A 15732-nucleotide genomic window follows, 5' to 3' on the forward strand; every position below is an offset into this window, starting at 1 on the left:
GTATAGTGGGGATCAGAACACCCGCCTCCCTCTTACTCCGTGGCCTGGGCCGTGGTCCCTGGTCCGATACCTCGGCTGTGGTCCCTGGTCTGGTCCTGGGCTCTGGTGCTGACTAACTGTGCCGTGGGTGTTTGATCCCTCCTGTTCCCGCACCATCATCTCGTTCAGCAGCCTGAGCAGGGCAGGGCACTCTGGGTGTTTGTAAGGTGAGCGGCCCTCAGCCTGTGCCTGTGTAAAGAGTGCAGAAGGCAGAGCTCACGTCTCCGAGGGCCACACTCATGTCCGCCTGTTCCTGTGTACACAGCGATGCTGGGAATCTGCAAGGAAAACAGAGCTAATGAGCGTCAGTGCCTCCCTTCTTCCTCCTTTACCCAGAGAGGAAAGGCCACGCTGTGGTTCTGGAACCCGCCTCACGGGCTGATGGGGTCCCTGTTGTAGAGGTAGAAAGATTGGGAGCGAAGGGTGGGAGGCTGGAGAGAGGCTGCTTTCTTGCGGAAGGGGAGAGTCACCGGACTGTGTGAGGGATGGTGGCCTAGGGTTCCAGGGGGACAGGCTACCGGTCCTTGGAGGGGCTGAAGCCCAGCCTAGCAACAGTCCCAGACCCAAGACTGGCACAGACATGGCCACGTGCTGCCCCCGCCCTTGAGGGGCCACGGGAGCTTGGGAAGCAAGCAGGCCAGCAGTGAGGTTTGTGGACGGCGCTCAGGGGACCCTCTGCCGATGGGCTGGGCCATCAAACACCCCAAGCCTGGGGCCTTCCTGAGAGCTTGGAAAGGGGCCCTAAGTGTGGCCGAGGCTTGGGCAGATTTTCCTGCCACCCAGAGGGACAGGAGCTTGGAGCAGAGGGACAGGAGCTTGGAGCAGATTGCATTTTATTTGGAGAATTAAAAGAGAGGTGACATCTCTTGAACCTGACCATTGGATGGTAGCAAATCTGTCCCCCGCAGGAATGTGTCATAGCTTCCGTCCCCCGCGAGCTTGCTCCCCGCTCCCCGGGGGCACTGAGCTCAGCCGCCCGATCAGGCCAGTGACCTCCACACGCTCGACACGGAAGCCAAGTTGGTGACCTTTTTCCTCGCCGTGGAGAGGTGTGCTCCTTGCTGAGTTGGCAGCCTGCAAAAAAGGCTGAGCAACAGATGCCGCCTTCCCTCAGTGGGGGGCTGCAGAGAGCCCCCACCCACGCAGGGACCACGTGCCTTCTGTGTGGCAGAAAGATGGATGAGCTGGGGCACCAGTCCTGAGGCGTTGCCAGCTATCGCTGAATCAGACTCTGCCGGGGTCAGCCTGGAGCCGGCCTCAGCCCCAGCAGATCCACCTCAGCCCCAGCAGATCCACTTCAGCCTCCCAGCAGATCCACCTCAGCCCCAGCAGATCCACCTCGGCCACAGCAGATCCACCTCGGCCCCGCAGATCCACCTCAGCCTCCCAGCAGATCCACCTCAGCCTCCCAGCAGATCCACCTCGGTCCCAGCAGATCCACCTCGGCCCCAGCAGATCCACCTCAGCCCCAGCAGATCCACTTCAGCCTCCCAGCAGATCCACCTCGGCCCCAGCAGATCCACCTCGGCCCCAGCAGACCCACCTCAGCCTCCCAGCAGATCCACCTCAGCCCCAGCAGATCCACCTCAGCCTCCCAGCAGATCCACCTCGGCCCCAGCAGATCCACCTCGGCCCCAGCAGATCCACCTCAGCCTCCCAGCAGATCCACCTCAGCCCCAGCAGATCCACCTCAGCCCCAGCAGATCCACTTCAGCCTCCCAGCAGATCCACCTCGGCCCCAGCAGATCCAGCTCGGCCCCAGCAGATCCACCTCAGCCTCCCAGCAGATCCACCTCGGCCCCAGCAGATCCACCTCAGCCTCCCAGCAGATCCACCTCAGCCCCAGCGTGCTGCCTCTGGCCTGTCCCAGCTCTGCTTGTTGCCACACGTTCAGGGGAAGCAACAGAAGTCCAGTCACGCATCCCATAATGATGTTTTGGCCAACAAATGTCCCACACCATTATCACACCACATTCTTACTGTACCATTTCTACGATATATTTAGATATAGAAATACCTTCCGCTGTGTCACAGTTGCCTGCAGCGTTCGGTACAGTAGCACGTCATACAGGTTTGCAGCCTGGGTGTGCAGCCGGCTGTACCATCTCGGTGCGTGTCTGTGTGCTCCATGTGGTATTTGCAAAATGGTGCGATCACCTAACAGTGCCTTTTCTCAGGACGTAGTCTTGTTTTTTTTTTTTTTTTTTGAGATGGAGTCTCGCTCTGTCGCCCAGGCTGGAGTGCAGTGGCCGGATCTCGGCTCACTGCAAGCTCCGCCTCCCAGATTTACGCCATTCTTCTGCCTCAGCCTCCTGAGTAGCTGGGACTACAGGCGCCCGCCACCACGCCCGGCTAATTTTTTGTATTTTTAGTAGAGATGGGATTTCACCGTGTTAGCCAGGATGGTCTTGATCTCCTGACCTTGTGATCCACCTGCCTCGGCCTCCCAAAGTGCTCAGATTACAGGCGTGAGCCACCGTGCCCGGCCCATAGTCTTGTTTTTAAGCAACACTAATTGTATTTATAAGTTATGAACTTAATCAACCTTGCTTAAAGCACAGCCCCTTTCCAGTTCTCATGAAGCGCCTGGGCTTGGGGTCTTGGATGGCCCAGCATGTCAGCAGCCTGTAGTTTCTAGATTCTGGCTATTTCTGTGTCCAGAAAACATGATAAAATGTCTCTAGAGTCTGACCTGAATCCATGGTTGCCACGTGGACCTGCGCAAACCCTCAGACTCTGCCAAGCGCCAGGTTCCTCACCTGTAACGTGGGCCCGAAGTTGACATAACTAGGGCACCAGGGTCACTGAGCGTGGCTTGGTGTGAGGGAAGCGCTCACGTTGTTATGAGTGTTTCTCGCGATTGCGTCTTCCGACGTGTCTGGCCCGCAGGTGAGTTTTGGGTACGATTTTACGCGAATGTCTGTTTCTTTGGTGAAGCACGTTGTTTTCTGCCCCATTTCCAGGTAGCACCGCGACCTGCTGTGTGAAGCCCAGATCACCTGCCGTCGTGTGTGCCTTGACCCTCCCCTGGCGCTGGGTGTCTCGGTGGTTTCCAGTTCTTTGCTGTCAAACATGGTGCAGCTGTGAATGTCAGCAAGCTCAGCTTCCTCGCTGTGACTCTAACAGAACCAAACTCAGGGGGAGTCGGTATCGTGGAGGTCCGTGGATGGGGCCATCCATTATGTCCAAAGCCAGCTAAGGAGTTTTAGATGATCTGTGCCTTTGGGGTGATGGATTCCTTCTGTCCTGAAGCACGAGACCCTCCTTGGCAGATGCCAAGTGTCCCTTTGTTACAGTTGTCCGAGTCCCTTGGTGGAGGAGGAAGCGGCTGCCGTCTTTACAACCCCATGTCCTCTCTCTCGTAGAAAGTCTGCACCAAGTGTGGGATCGAGGCCTCTCCCGGCCAGAAGCGGCCCCTGTGGCTGTGTAAGATCTGCAGTGAGCAAAGAGAGGTAGGGCGTCCAGGCAGTGGTGGGGAGGGCTGGGTGGGCGGATGTGTTCTCAGATGGGGATGGGTGGATGGTCAGGGTGGCAGTGGGGAGGGCTGGGTGGGCGGATTTGTTCTCAGATGGGGATGGGTGGACGGTCAGGGTGATGGTGGGGAGGGCTGGGTGGGCGGATGTGTTTTCAGATGCGGATGGGTGGACGGTCAGGGTGGCCGTGGGGAGGGCTGGGTGGGCAGATGTGTTCTCAGATGGGGATGGGTGGATGGTTAGGGTGGCAGTGGGGAGGGCTGGGTGGGCGGATTTGTTCTCAGATGGGGATGGGTGGACGGTCAGGGTGGCAGTGGGGAGGGCTGGGTGGGCGGATTTGTTCTCAGATGGGATGGGTGGATGGTCAGGGTGGCAGTGGGGAGGGCTGGGCGGGGCGGATTTGTTCTCAGATGGGGGTGGGTGGATGGTCAGGGTGATGGTGGGGAGGGCTGGGTGGGTCGGATGTGTTTTCAGATGCGGATGGGTGGACGGTCAGGGTGGCCGTGGGGAGGGCTGGGTGGGTCGGATGTGTTCTCAGATGCGAATGGGTGGACGGTCAGGGTGGCGGTGGGGAGGGCTGGGTGGGTCAGATGTGTTCTCAGATGGGGATGGGTGGACGGTCAGGGTGGCCGTGGGGAGGGCTGGGTGGGCGGATTTGTTCTCAGATGGGGATGGGTGGATGGTCAGGGTGACAGTGGGGAGGGCTGGGTGGGCGGATTTGTTCTCAGATGGGGATGGGTGGACGGTCAGGGTGGCAGTGGGGAGGGCTGGGTGGGCGGATTTGTTCTCAGATGGGATGGGTGGATGGTCAGGGTGGCAGTGGGGAGGGCTGGGCGGGGCGGATTTGTTCTCAGATGGGGGTGGGTGGATGGTCAGGGTGATGGTGGGGAGGGCTGGGTGGGTCGGATGTGTTTTCAGATGCGGATGGGTGGACGGTCAGGGTGGCCGTGGGGAGGGCTGGGTGGGTCGGATGTGTTCTCAGATGCGAATGGGTGGACGGTCAGGGTGGCGGTGGGGAGGGCTGGGTGGGTCAGATGTGTTCTCAGATGGGGATGGGTGGACGGTCAGGGTGGCCGTGGGGAGGGCTGGGTGGGCGGATTTGTTCTCAGATGGGGATGGGTGGATGGTTAGGGTGACAGTGGGGAGGGCTGGGTGGACGGATTTGTTCTCAGATGGGGATGGGTGGACGGTCAGGGTGGCTGTGGAGAGGGCTGGGTGGGCAGATGTGTTCTCAGATGGGGGTGGGTGGACGGTCAGGGTGGCCGTGGGGAGGGCTGGGTGGGCGGATTTGTTCTCAGATGGGGATGGGTGGACGGTCAGGGTGGCGGTGGGGAGGGCTGGGCGGGGTGGATTTATTCTCAGATGGGGATGGGTGGACGGTCAGGGTGGCGGTGGGGAGGGCTGGGCGGGGTGGATTTATTCTCAGATGGGGATGGGTGGACGGTCAGGGTGGCGGCGGAAAGGGGTGGCTGGGGCAGATGTGCTTTCAGATGGGGGTGGGTGGACGGTCACTGGGAGGGGTTTCTCTGGAGGTCAAGGAAGAACTGACCACCCAGGGGAGAAAAGCGCGTAGGGACAGCCTGCCGGCCGGCCACCTCCCCCACGCAGGGGCGGCAGGTTCTACAGCTGGGAGCGTCCGAGGTTTCGGCAGGAAGCCCTCCACTGTGGGTGTGAGAGTGTGTGGTGTTTGTGGGGGCTGGTGTTACGGGAATGGTTGTCGCTACCCCAGGGTGAACGTTGACTGTGTACCTGGAACTGCCGTAAGTTCCTTGCGTGTATGAATTCATTTCATCCCTACACAACCCCGGTGGCGCAATTCTTATCCCCTTTTCCTGATGGGGAAATAAAGACACAAGAGGTTAAATAATCTGTGAGCACCGAGCCAGTTAGTCGGGAGCCGGAAACTGAACTCAGCGTGGTCTGCGGTCATGATGCCGCCCGAAGCCCCGTCTGCTGCTACGGTTCATGGTTCTAGTTCCAGCCCCATTTGAGGGAAGGAAGTTGAGGCTCAGCGAGGACTCTGGGAAGTGGCAGACGAGCAGGGATGGTCAGAATCTCCCTGTGCCAGGGTGTCAGGTCGGAATGGAGCCAACACGGCAGGACGTGGCAGGTAGCTCCTGGGAAGTGCCCTGGGGGGCAGCACGGGGACAGCATGTGAGGGGCGAGGAGGCCCGCAGCTGGTCTTCCAGACGGGGATTTGTTACTTTTTAAATCCCGCTTGTCACGTCGTATATACTTTTCATCTAAGGGTCCACAAAACACCTTCAGTTCTGGAAATTTCTCAGCCATGATGTCTTTGAATACAGCTCCTCTGCCATTCCTCCTCTCCTCTCTGGAAATCCCGCTGGATACATTTTAGAGCCCCTCAACCATCCCCCATGGCTCTTTCTTGTTTATTTCTTTATCTTTCTGCGATACTTCCCGCTGAGTTCCTCGGTACCGCCTTCCAAGTCACTAAGTCTTTCCTCGAGATCACCTCCCCGTTGGTGTCTTTCTTACGGTTAGTTTTCCTCGGGTGTTTTGGAATTGTGGTTTGCACGCTCATCTTGTGTGATAATGGTCCCTTCTCTCTATTTCCCACCCAGCTCTTCTAGCTGAATAGCTTTGCAGCTGCTCCCACCTGGGTCCGGGGTTGCCCGGTGCTGAGCCATGCGTCCGGGGTTGCCCGGTGCTGAGCCAGGCGTCCGGGGTTTGTGGCGAGCTGCTTATCCATGGGGATACTGGTATTATTCCCAGAGCCTCACCCCGGCTGCGACAGCTTGGCCTGGCCCTGCTGCTGCTGGCTTGCTTGCCTCTGAGCTCATTTCCTTGTATATGCTGTAGTCCCGGCGCAGGACCCTGCTGATTTCAACCTCCTTTCCCAGGTGGACAGTCCCTTCGCCAGCCTGATTTTAGTGACTCTGCTCTGGTCCCCCACCTCCCAAGGGACACTTTTAGTCCCTGCACCCTGGAAGACCCATCTCCCAGCTGCCTCTGTCTGCTTCTGACAGACAGAGAATAAATGCATTTATTCACATAGGCAGCTGACACATTTATTGAGCATCTCCTATGTGCCAGGCACAATAGTTCTTCCAGTGGGAGAGGGAGACCACAAACCCTGTAAATTCTGCAGAGTCACAGACGGTGATCAAGGCCTCGGGGCAAAGGGGAGAAGGGGTGCTGGGGACACTGGCGTGGCTGCTGGCTTACATGGGGATCAGGGAGGGCCCACTGACAAAATGACTTTTGAGCAGAGATCTGAAGCATCTTCTGTGGCTATGTGGAGGGAAAGCATTCCAAGTAGGGGTGCAAGAGGTGCAAAGGCCCCGAGGCAGACGTGTGTGCTCAGTCGATTGGAGGCACAGCTCGGAGACCAGCGTGGCTGGAGTTAGGTTGGGGCTGGGGAGGGGTTGTCAGATGTATTAGTCTGTTCTCACGCTGCTGATAAAGACGTGCCTGAGACTGGGTAATTATAAAGGGAAGAGATTTGATGGACTCAGTTCCATATGGCCGGGGAGGCCTCCCAACCATGGCAGAAGGCAGAAGGCATGTCTTACACGGTGGCAGGCAAAGAAAGAATGAGACCAAGTGAAGGGAGTTTCTTTTATAAAAACATCAGATCTCGTGACACTTAGTCACTACCACGAGAACAGTCCGGGGAAACCACCCCTCAGTTCAATTACCTCCCACTTGGTCGCTCCCACAACACGTGGGAATCATGGGAGCTACAGTTCAAGATGAGATTTGGGCGGGGACGCAGCCAGACCATATCGTCGGAGACATGATAGAGTGGGTCAGATCGTGTTGGTGCTTAGAGACCTTTGTAAGGACTTTGGGTTTGGGGAGTTGTTTGTTTGTTTTGTTTTTCTGAGACAGGATCTCACTGTGTCACCCAGGCTGTAGGGCAGTGCCACGATCTCAGCTCACTGCAACCTCTGCCTTCAGGGCTCAGCCAACCCTCCTACCTCAGCCTCCCAAATAGCTGGGACTGCAGGCTGTGCCACCATGTCCAGCTAATTTTTTGTGTTTTTGTAGAGATGGGGGTTTGCCATGTTGCCCAGGCTGGTCTCAAACTCCTGAGCTCAAGCAATCTGCCTGCCCCAGTCTCCCAAAGTGCTGAGATTTCAGGCGTGAGCCACTGCACCTGGCCAAGACTTTGGTTTTACACTCAGGAAAATGAGTCGCCCTTGGAGGGTCTTGAGGAAAGCAGAGACAGAATCCCATCTCCCCCTCTTTTAAAGGGTGCTCATGCTGCTGTGTTGAGAAATAATTGCAGACTATCTCAAAGCCAGTAGCACAGTATTTTATTTTTCTTATTTAATATCGCCCAGATACATAAGTTCTTGTCTGTTGTTACCTTTGGAAGTTTTCATTTTTTAAACATATATTATATACATTTTACTCTTTTCTGATGATAAAATTAATATGGATCATTGAGGAACATTTACAATTATAGACAAGCATAAAGAAGTATGCACCTTCCAAAAATCCAGAATCAGGGACAACCATTGGAATATTTAGTATATTCCAATCATTTTTCTCTGCCTTTTTTCTTTATATTATTGAACCTATGTTTTAGAATGAATATCTTAAGTCTTTTCTGGTGTAATCAAGAACTCTTTGTGAACTTTCTCGTTGATATTCTGTCATACAGATATTCTCCTAACTGAGGACATTTAAATTGTTTTCATTTTTTCTCTTATTACTGTGTGCATAGCTCTTTGTCTCCATTTAGGTTCTATCCTTAGAATGGATTTCTAGAAGGAAAATCAATGATTATTTTCTCGTAGACTCTTGAGTTATTATTTTTATTTATCTAAGAATTAGCTGCTCTATAATTTTATGTAATTTAAAAAATAAGGGGCCGGGCATGGTGGCTCAAGCCTGTAATCCCTGCACGTTGGGAGGCGAGACGGGTGGATCACAAGGTCAGGAGATCAAGACCATCCTGGCTAACGTGGTGAAACCCCATCTCTACTAAAAAAATACAAAAAACTAGCCGGGCGAGGTGGCGGGCGCCTGTAGTCCCAGCTACTCGGGAAGCTGAGGCAGGAGAATGGCGTAAACCCAGGAGGCGGAGCTTGCAGTGAGCTGAGATCCGACCACTGCACTCCAGCCTGGGCGACAGAGCGAGACTCCGTCTCAAAAAAAAAAAAATAAGGGCGCATGGATGATACGTTTTCTGAGTCCAGGGCTATCTGATAATTTTTGCCTTTATACAAAAAAGACCACTTTATGGGTAATGCAATTAATCCTAATCTTTCCCACTCAAAATTCTGTAGATTTTACCCCCGTTGTCCACCAGCCACATGAAGAAAAGCGGGAGACATGGAAAATGTAACAGCTACGAGAATGGTACCCAGAAAATGAGAGAGAATCGTGAAATGGTGAAAGAGATGATAAATGTGTTTTTAAAAACTAATTAAAAGGTGTAAGAGAGGCTGGGTATGGCAGCTCACACCTCTAATCCCAACACTTTGGGAAGCTGAGCAGGAGGATCTCTTGAGCGTAGGAGTTGGAGACCAGCCTGGGAAACACGGCAAGACTTTTTCTCTGCCAAAAAAAAAAAGAAAAAATACAAAAATTAGCCGGGCATGGTGGTGCACGCCTGTAGTCCCAGCTCCTTGGGAGGCTGAGGTGGGAGGATGACTTTTGCTCGGGAGGTGGAGGTGGCAGTGAGCTGAGATCGTGCCACTGCACTCCAGCCTTAGTGAACAAGGCTCACGAAGAGCTTTAGAGCAAGACCCTGTCTCTAAAATAAAACAAAAGATCTAAGAGAAGGAATAGAAACCAGGTTGAACCAACCAGACCTTTGAGAAAAGTAGAAACAAATTTGAAAAAGAACCCCAGGAACCATTTTCGTTCTGAAAAAAGAGAGATCTCCTAATTAATTTTAAACTCAATTGAACTGTATTTTAGTCATGTTCTCTTTTGTTGTTTTACATGTGCACAACGTGCAGGTTTGTTACGTATGTATCCATGTGCCATGTTGGGGTGCTGCACCCATTAACTCGTCATTTACATGAGGTATATCTCCTGATGCTATCCCTCCCCCCACCCCTCCCCACAGTAGGACCTGGTGTGTGATGTTCCCCTTCCTGTGTCCAAGTGATCTCATTGTTCAGTTCCCACCTGTGAGTGAGAACATGTGGGGTTTGGTTTTCTGTCCTTGTGATAGTTTGCTCAGAATGATGGTTTCCAGCTGCATCCGTGTCCCTACAAATGACACGAACTCGTCCTTTTTTATGGCTGCATCATATTCCATGGTGTATATGTGCCACATTTTCTTAATGCAGTCTGTCACTGATGGACATTTGGGTTGGTTCCAAGTCTTTGCTATTGTGAATAGTGCTGCAATAAACATACGTGTGCATGTGTCTTTATAGCAGCATGACTTATAATCCTTTGGGTATATACCCAGTAGTAGGATGGCTAGGTCAAATGGTATTTCTAGTTCTAGATCCTTGAGGAATAGCCACACTGTCTTCCACAATGGTTGAACTAGTTTACAGTCCCACCAGCAGTGTAAAAGTGTTCCTGTTTCTCCACATCCTCTCCAGCACCTGTTGTTTCCTGACTTTTTTTTTTTTTTTTTTTTTATACTTTAAGTTCTAGGGTACATGTGCATAACGTGCAGGTTTGTTACATATGTATACATGTGCCATGTTGGTGTGCTGCACCCATCAACTCGTCAGTACCCATCAATTCATCCTTTATATCAGGTATAACTCCCAATGCAATCCCTCCCCCCTCCCCATGATAGGCCCCGGTGTGTGATGTTCCCCTTCCCGAGTCCAAGTGATCTCATTGTTCAGTTCCCACCTATGAGTGAGAACATGTGGTGTTTGGTTTTCTGTTCTTGTGATAGTTTGCTAAGAATGATGGTTTCCAGCTGCATCCATGTCCCTACAAAGGACGCAAATTCATCCTTTTTTATGGCTGCATCGTATTCCATGGTGTATATGTGCCACATTTGCTTAATGCAGTCTGTCACAGATGGACATTTGGGTTGATTCCAAGTCTTTGCTATTGTGAATAGTGCTGCAATAAACATACGTGTGCATGTGTCTTTATAGCAGCATGATTTATAATCCTTTGGGTATATACCCAGTAGTGGGATGGCTGGGTCATATGGTACATCTAGTTCTAGATCCTTGAGGAATTGCCATACTGTTTTCTATAATGGTTGAACTAGTTTACAATCCCACCAACAGTGTAAAAGTGTTCCTATTTCTCCACATCCTCTCCAACACCTGTTGTTTCCTGACTTTTTAATGATTGCCATTCTAACTGGTGTGAGATGGTATCTCATTGCGGTTTTGATTTGCATTTCTCTGATGGCGAGTGATGATAAGCATTTTTTCATGTGTCTGTTGGCTGCATAAATGTCTTCTTTTGAGAAGTGCCTGTTCATATCCTTCGCCCACTTTTTGATGGGGTTGTTTGATTTTTTCTTGTAAGTTTGTTTAATTTCTTCATAGATTCTGGATATTAGCCCTTTGTCAGATGGGTAGATTGCAAAACTTTTCTCCCATTCTGTAGGTTGCCTGTTCACTCTGATGGGGGTTTCTTTTGCTGTATTTCAGTCATTTCTTAGTGCGGTGAACCTTGTCATTCCTATAACAGCCACAGATGTTTCGTTATCATTTGCTTCTCATTGGTTATTTTTAATTTTTGATTCCTGATTGGTGCTCCCAATTGTCTCGTCCCCGATTTCCTCTCTACCAAGTCCTGGAGACGAGGTTCTTGAGACCACACAGAACCATGACATTCTCCTAATAAGCTGCCTTTGTAAACCGGCTGCTTAGCTCAGCGCTCTGTTTCCCAGCTCTGGACTCTCCATTCCATTCCTGCCATGGACTGGCACACTCTAGTCCCTCGCCTGGTTTTCTTGCTGGTGGATTAATAAACTGTGACGTGTGTTCAAGATTTAAATAAACAAAAAAGGGGATAAGCCTGGACATGGTGGCTCATACCTGTAATCCCAGCACTTTGGGAGGCCAAGGTGGGTGGATTGCTTGAGCCCAGGAGTTTGAGACCAGCCTGGACAACATGGTGAAACCCCCTCTCTACAAAAAATCCCTAAATTATTAACCGGGTATAGTGGCACGCACCTGTAGTCTCAGCTAGTCAGGAGGCTGAGGTGGGAGGATTGCTTAAGCCCCAGAGGTCGAGGCTGCAGTGAACCATAATTGTACCGACGTACTCCAGCCTGGGCAGCTTACAGTTCTAAACTGGACTCAAAAAAAACTCGTGTACAGTTTAAAGAATCATAAGAAAAGAGGTACCCACTAATTACCTTGGGAGCTGAGAAATAGGACATTACCACACTGTAAAAGTCCCCATGCTTAGTTCTGCTTGTGTTTGCATGTGACATAAGCAAGGTGGGTCTGTGTGTATTTTTCTGTATGTTTCTTCTTTATTCATTCAACTTTGTGATCCTGAAATTCACCCATGTTGACACGTGCAGCTGGATTCGTTCCCATCACTGTGGCGTATATCCCACTGTAAGAAATACATGCCTGTTTATCCGTTCTACCTGGGTGATCATTTTAGTTACTCTCCGCTTTTTTGCTATTATAAATAATTCTGGGCCGGGCGTGGTGGCTCAAGCCTGTAATCCCAGCACTTTGGGAGGCCGAGACGGGTGGATCACAAGGTCAGGAGATCGAGACCATCCTGGCTAACACGGTGAAACCCCGTCTCTAATAAAAAATACAAAAAAAACAAAACAAAACAAAAAAAAAAACAAAAAAAACTAGCCGGGCGAGGTGGCGGGCGCCTGTAGTCCCAGCTACTCGGGAGGCTGAGGCAGGAGAATGGCATCAACCTGAAAGGCGGAGCTTGCAGTGAGCTGAGATCCGGCCACTGCACTCCAGTTTGGGCGACAGAGCGGGACTCCGTCTCAAAAAAAAATTAAAAAATAAATAAATAAATAAATAATTCTGCTGTGAACATTCATGACTCCTGGAGCACATGTACCTGTGCAAGAGTTTCTGCAGACTTTAGGCCTGAGGGTTTCTCTTGGATTATGGGGTGTGTCCACATTCAACTCTATTGGGTGATTCCCGATCCTTTTCCAAAGTGCTTGTGTTAATACCAGCTGATGCTCTTCTGAGCCTAGAAGAGCCTTCCAGCCACTTCCGTTTTCCTGGCAGCCGTGTCTGCTCTTCCCTCCTCCAGCGTAAGTTTTGCTTCTTCTCTCCACTCTCTGGTTCCCCTGCAGTCCTCCACTGTTTCCTTTATTTTGCTCATTTTCTTCTTGTGGTTCTCTATTTTATTAGTAAGGCCAGTCTTGACGTTTCCTAGACACCAAACAATTGTCTAATTATTTTCCCGAGCCCCAGCATGCCACATTCACCTGCACGAAATGCTTTAGAGGTTTTCCCCTCCCTGCTTCTACCCCAGCCTGTCCCAGGCCCCCGTCTCCCTGTGTGTCCACACTCCGATGCGGCAAGCCCTGCAGTCCCAAGACTGGTTCCGAGGCCTCTTCTCATGGCCCTTCCCTTGGCCTGGGACTGTGCCTGTGACGCTGCCCCACGCAGGAAGCACCTTTGACTCTCCTGTGACCTGGCCCCTCAGAGCCAGGGAGGACGAGGGACCGCAGCCCCTGGCTTGTGCTGTCTCCTCGGCTCTTCCTGCCTCTCCCTGCTCTCCCAGATGGAGCCTTGCTTCAGGAAATACTCCTTCCGCAATGCAGCTCACATTGCCGGCCTGGCTGATTCTGGAAGCTGTATCTCCCAGGGATGATAAGAGGGTTGGAGGAGGGAGGACAGCCCCTGTGGCCCCAGGAACTGGCAGCCCTGCTGTGCCAGGAAGGCTGCTCAGGTGGCTTCAGCTCCTGCCCCCTATCCCAGCCAGGCAGGTGAGGCCCAGGTGGGCAGGCGAGGCCCAGGTGGTCCATAGCATGCCTCCTGCCTCCCGCCTCCTGCCTCCCGCCTCCCGCCTCATCCCCTCATCCCCTCATCCCCTCATCCCCTCATCCCCTCACCTGATGTGGAGCCTGGCACTGAGCTGTCAGAGGCCCCGTGCTGGGGTTTCGCGGTGCCTTTTTCACGTGCTTTCATGGGTGCGACAGTTGGGACTGGGAGGAACTGCACTGGCAGCTTCTAAGCACACGATGTGGCAAACCAGAAATTCATTTCGTTTACTGTTTAGCCTGGAATCCCTATCCACTCAAAGAAAACAAAGAATGACTCACTCCAAGTTATGCTGTCATCAGTAGAGAAGTTGGTTGGAATCGAGATTCCCCAGGATTCTGCAAACCATCCCTGCGGCCTCTCAAATGTGCCTTGGCCATAAGAAAACTTCTTGGAGGACACGGGTGTCATCTGAGGGGGGCGGCCTAGAAAGGGGTGAAGAAGAACAAGTTTTAAGGAGCTGAAGGCTGGTTAAGACAATTACGTGTTCTCTGTTCAGCACCGGCTTTGCCACCTCAATTTCCCGCCACATCCTGGTTATAACCCAGCAGCCGCAGGCAGCAGCCAGCAGTCACTGTGTCTCCTGCAGTGTGTCATATACAGAGGCACTCGGGAAATGTTTGTAGATTGAAAGAGAAATTTGCAAAGAAATTTCATGTTCTGATCTCTTCAGAATCTTTTCCCTGCGGGGCACTTTGGATCTCCCTGACGTAGCCCTTGCTGGGGTCTGTCCCTGACGTCGCCCTCGCTGGGGTCTGTCCCTGACGTCGCCCTCGCTGGGGTCTGTCCCTGACGTCGCCCTCGCTGGGGTCTCTCCCTGACGTCGCCCTCGCTGGGGTCTCTCCCTGACGTCGCCCTCGCTGGGGTCTGTCCCTGACGTCGCCCTCGCTGGGGTCTGTCCCTGACGTCGCCCTCGCTGGCGTCTCTCCCTGACGTCGCCCTCGCTGGGGTCTGTCCCTGACGTCGCCCTCGCTGGGGTCTCTCCCTGACGTCGCCCTCGCTGGGGTCTCTCCCTGACGTCGCCCTCGCTGGGGTCTCTCCCTGACGTCGCCCTCGCTGGGGTCTGTCCCTGACGTCGCCCTCGCTGGGGTCTGTCCCTGACGTCGCCCTCGCTGGGGTCTCTCCCTGACGTCGCCCTCGCTGGGGTCTCTCCCTGACGTCGCCCTCGCTGGGGTCTCTCCCTGACGTCGCCCTCGCTGGAATCTCTCCCTGACGTCGCCCTCGCTGGGGTCTGTCCCTGACGTCGCCCTCGCTGGGGTCTGTCCCTGACGTCGCCCTCGCTGGGGTCTGTCCCTGACGTCGCCCTCGCTGGGGTCTCTCCCTGACGTCGCCCTCGCTGGGGTCACTCCCTGACGTCGCCCTCGCTGGGTTCTTTCATAGCCACTGGACCACTGACACTGGGTCTGCATTTCTTCCTCCTGGCCCCTCTCTCCTGCTTGTTGATTGACTAAAAAAAGAAAAGTGGCTTCACCGGGTTGGTTTTACGTGTTTTTTTGGTGTGTGTGGGGGTGGGGGGCTTTTGTTTTTTTTTTAATATTTAAGTTCTAGGGTACATGTGCACAACGTGCAGGTTTGTTACATATGTATACGTGTGCCATGTTGGTGTGCTGCACCCATTAACTTGTCATTTATGTTAGGTATATCTCCTAATGCTGTCCCTCCCCCCACCCCACAACAGGCCCCGGTGTGTGATGTTCCCCACCCTTTGTCCATGTATTCTCATTGTTCAATTCCCACCTATGAGTGAGAACATGTGGTGTTTGGTTTTCTGTCCTTGCGATTGTTTGCTGAGAATGATGGTTTCCAGCTTCATCCATGTCCCTACAAAGGACATGAACTCATCCTTTTTATGGATGCATAGTATTCCATGGTGTATATGTGCCACATTTTCTTAATCCAGTCTGTCACTGATGGACATTTGGTTTGGTTCCAAGTCTTTGCTATTGTGAATAGTGCTGCAATAAACATACGTGTGCATGTCTTTGTAGCAGCAAGATTTATAATCCTTTGGGTATATACCCAGTAATGGGATGGCTGGGTCATATGGTATTTCTAGTTCTAGATCCTTGAGGAATCGCCATACTGTTTTCCATAATGGTTGAACTAGTTTACAGTCCCACCAACAGTGTAAAAGTGTTCCTATTTCTCCACATGCTCTCCAGCACCTGTTGTTTCCTGACTTTTTAATGATCGTCATTCTAACTGGTGTGAGATGGTATCTCATTGTGGTTTTGATGTGGATTTCTCTGATGGCCAGTGATGATGAGCATTTTTTCATGTGTCTGTTGGCTGCATAAATGTCTTCTTTGGAGAAGCGTCTG

The 15732-nt window shown here is 52.5% G+C and overlaps 1 protein-coding gene across 10 annotated transcripts in view; it reads left to right on the forward strand.

The window, feature by feature from the left end:
- RPH3AL (rabphilin 3A like (without C2 domains)) overlaps window positions 1-15732 on the forward strand; it is a 182688-nt gene that overhangs the window by 116138 nt on the left and 50818 nt on the right. For 8 of the 10 annotated variants that reach the window (XM_030922716.1, XM_030922719.1, XM_010373476.2 and 5 more), the window contains exon 5: window positions 3405-3491. The exons of the other annotated variants lie outside the window; for them this stretch is intronic. In XM_030922716.1, the coding sequence (XP_030778576.1) occupies window positions 3405-3491 (87 nt within the window). The remainder of the gene's footprint in view (window positions 1-3404; window positions 3492-15732) is intronic. 10 annotated transcript variants of the gene reach the window in all.

The sequence above is a fragment of the Rhinopithecus roxellana genome, chromosome 19, assembly GCF_007565055.1.
Source record: "Rhinopithecus roxellana isolate Shanxi Qingling chromosome 19, ASM756505v1, whole genome shotgun sequence".
Lineage (NCBI taxonomy): Eukaryota > Metazoa > Chordata > Mammalia > Primates > Cercopithecidae > Rhinopithecus > Rhinopithecus roxellana.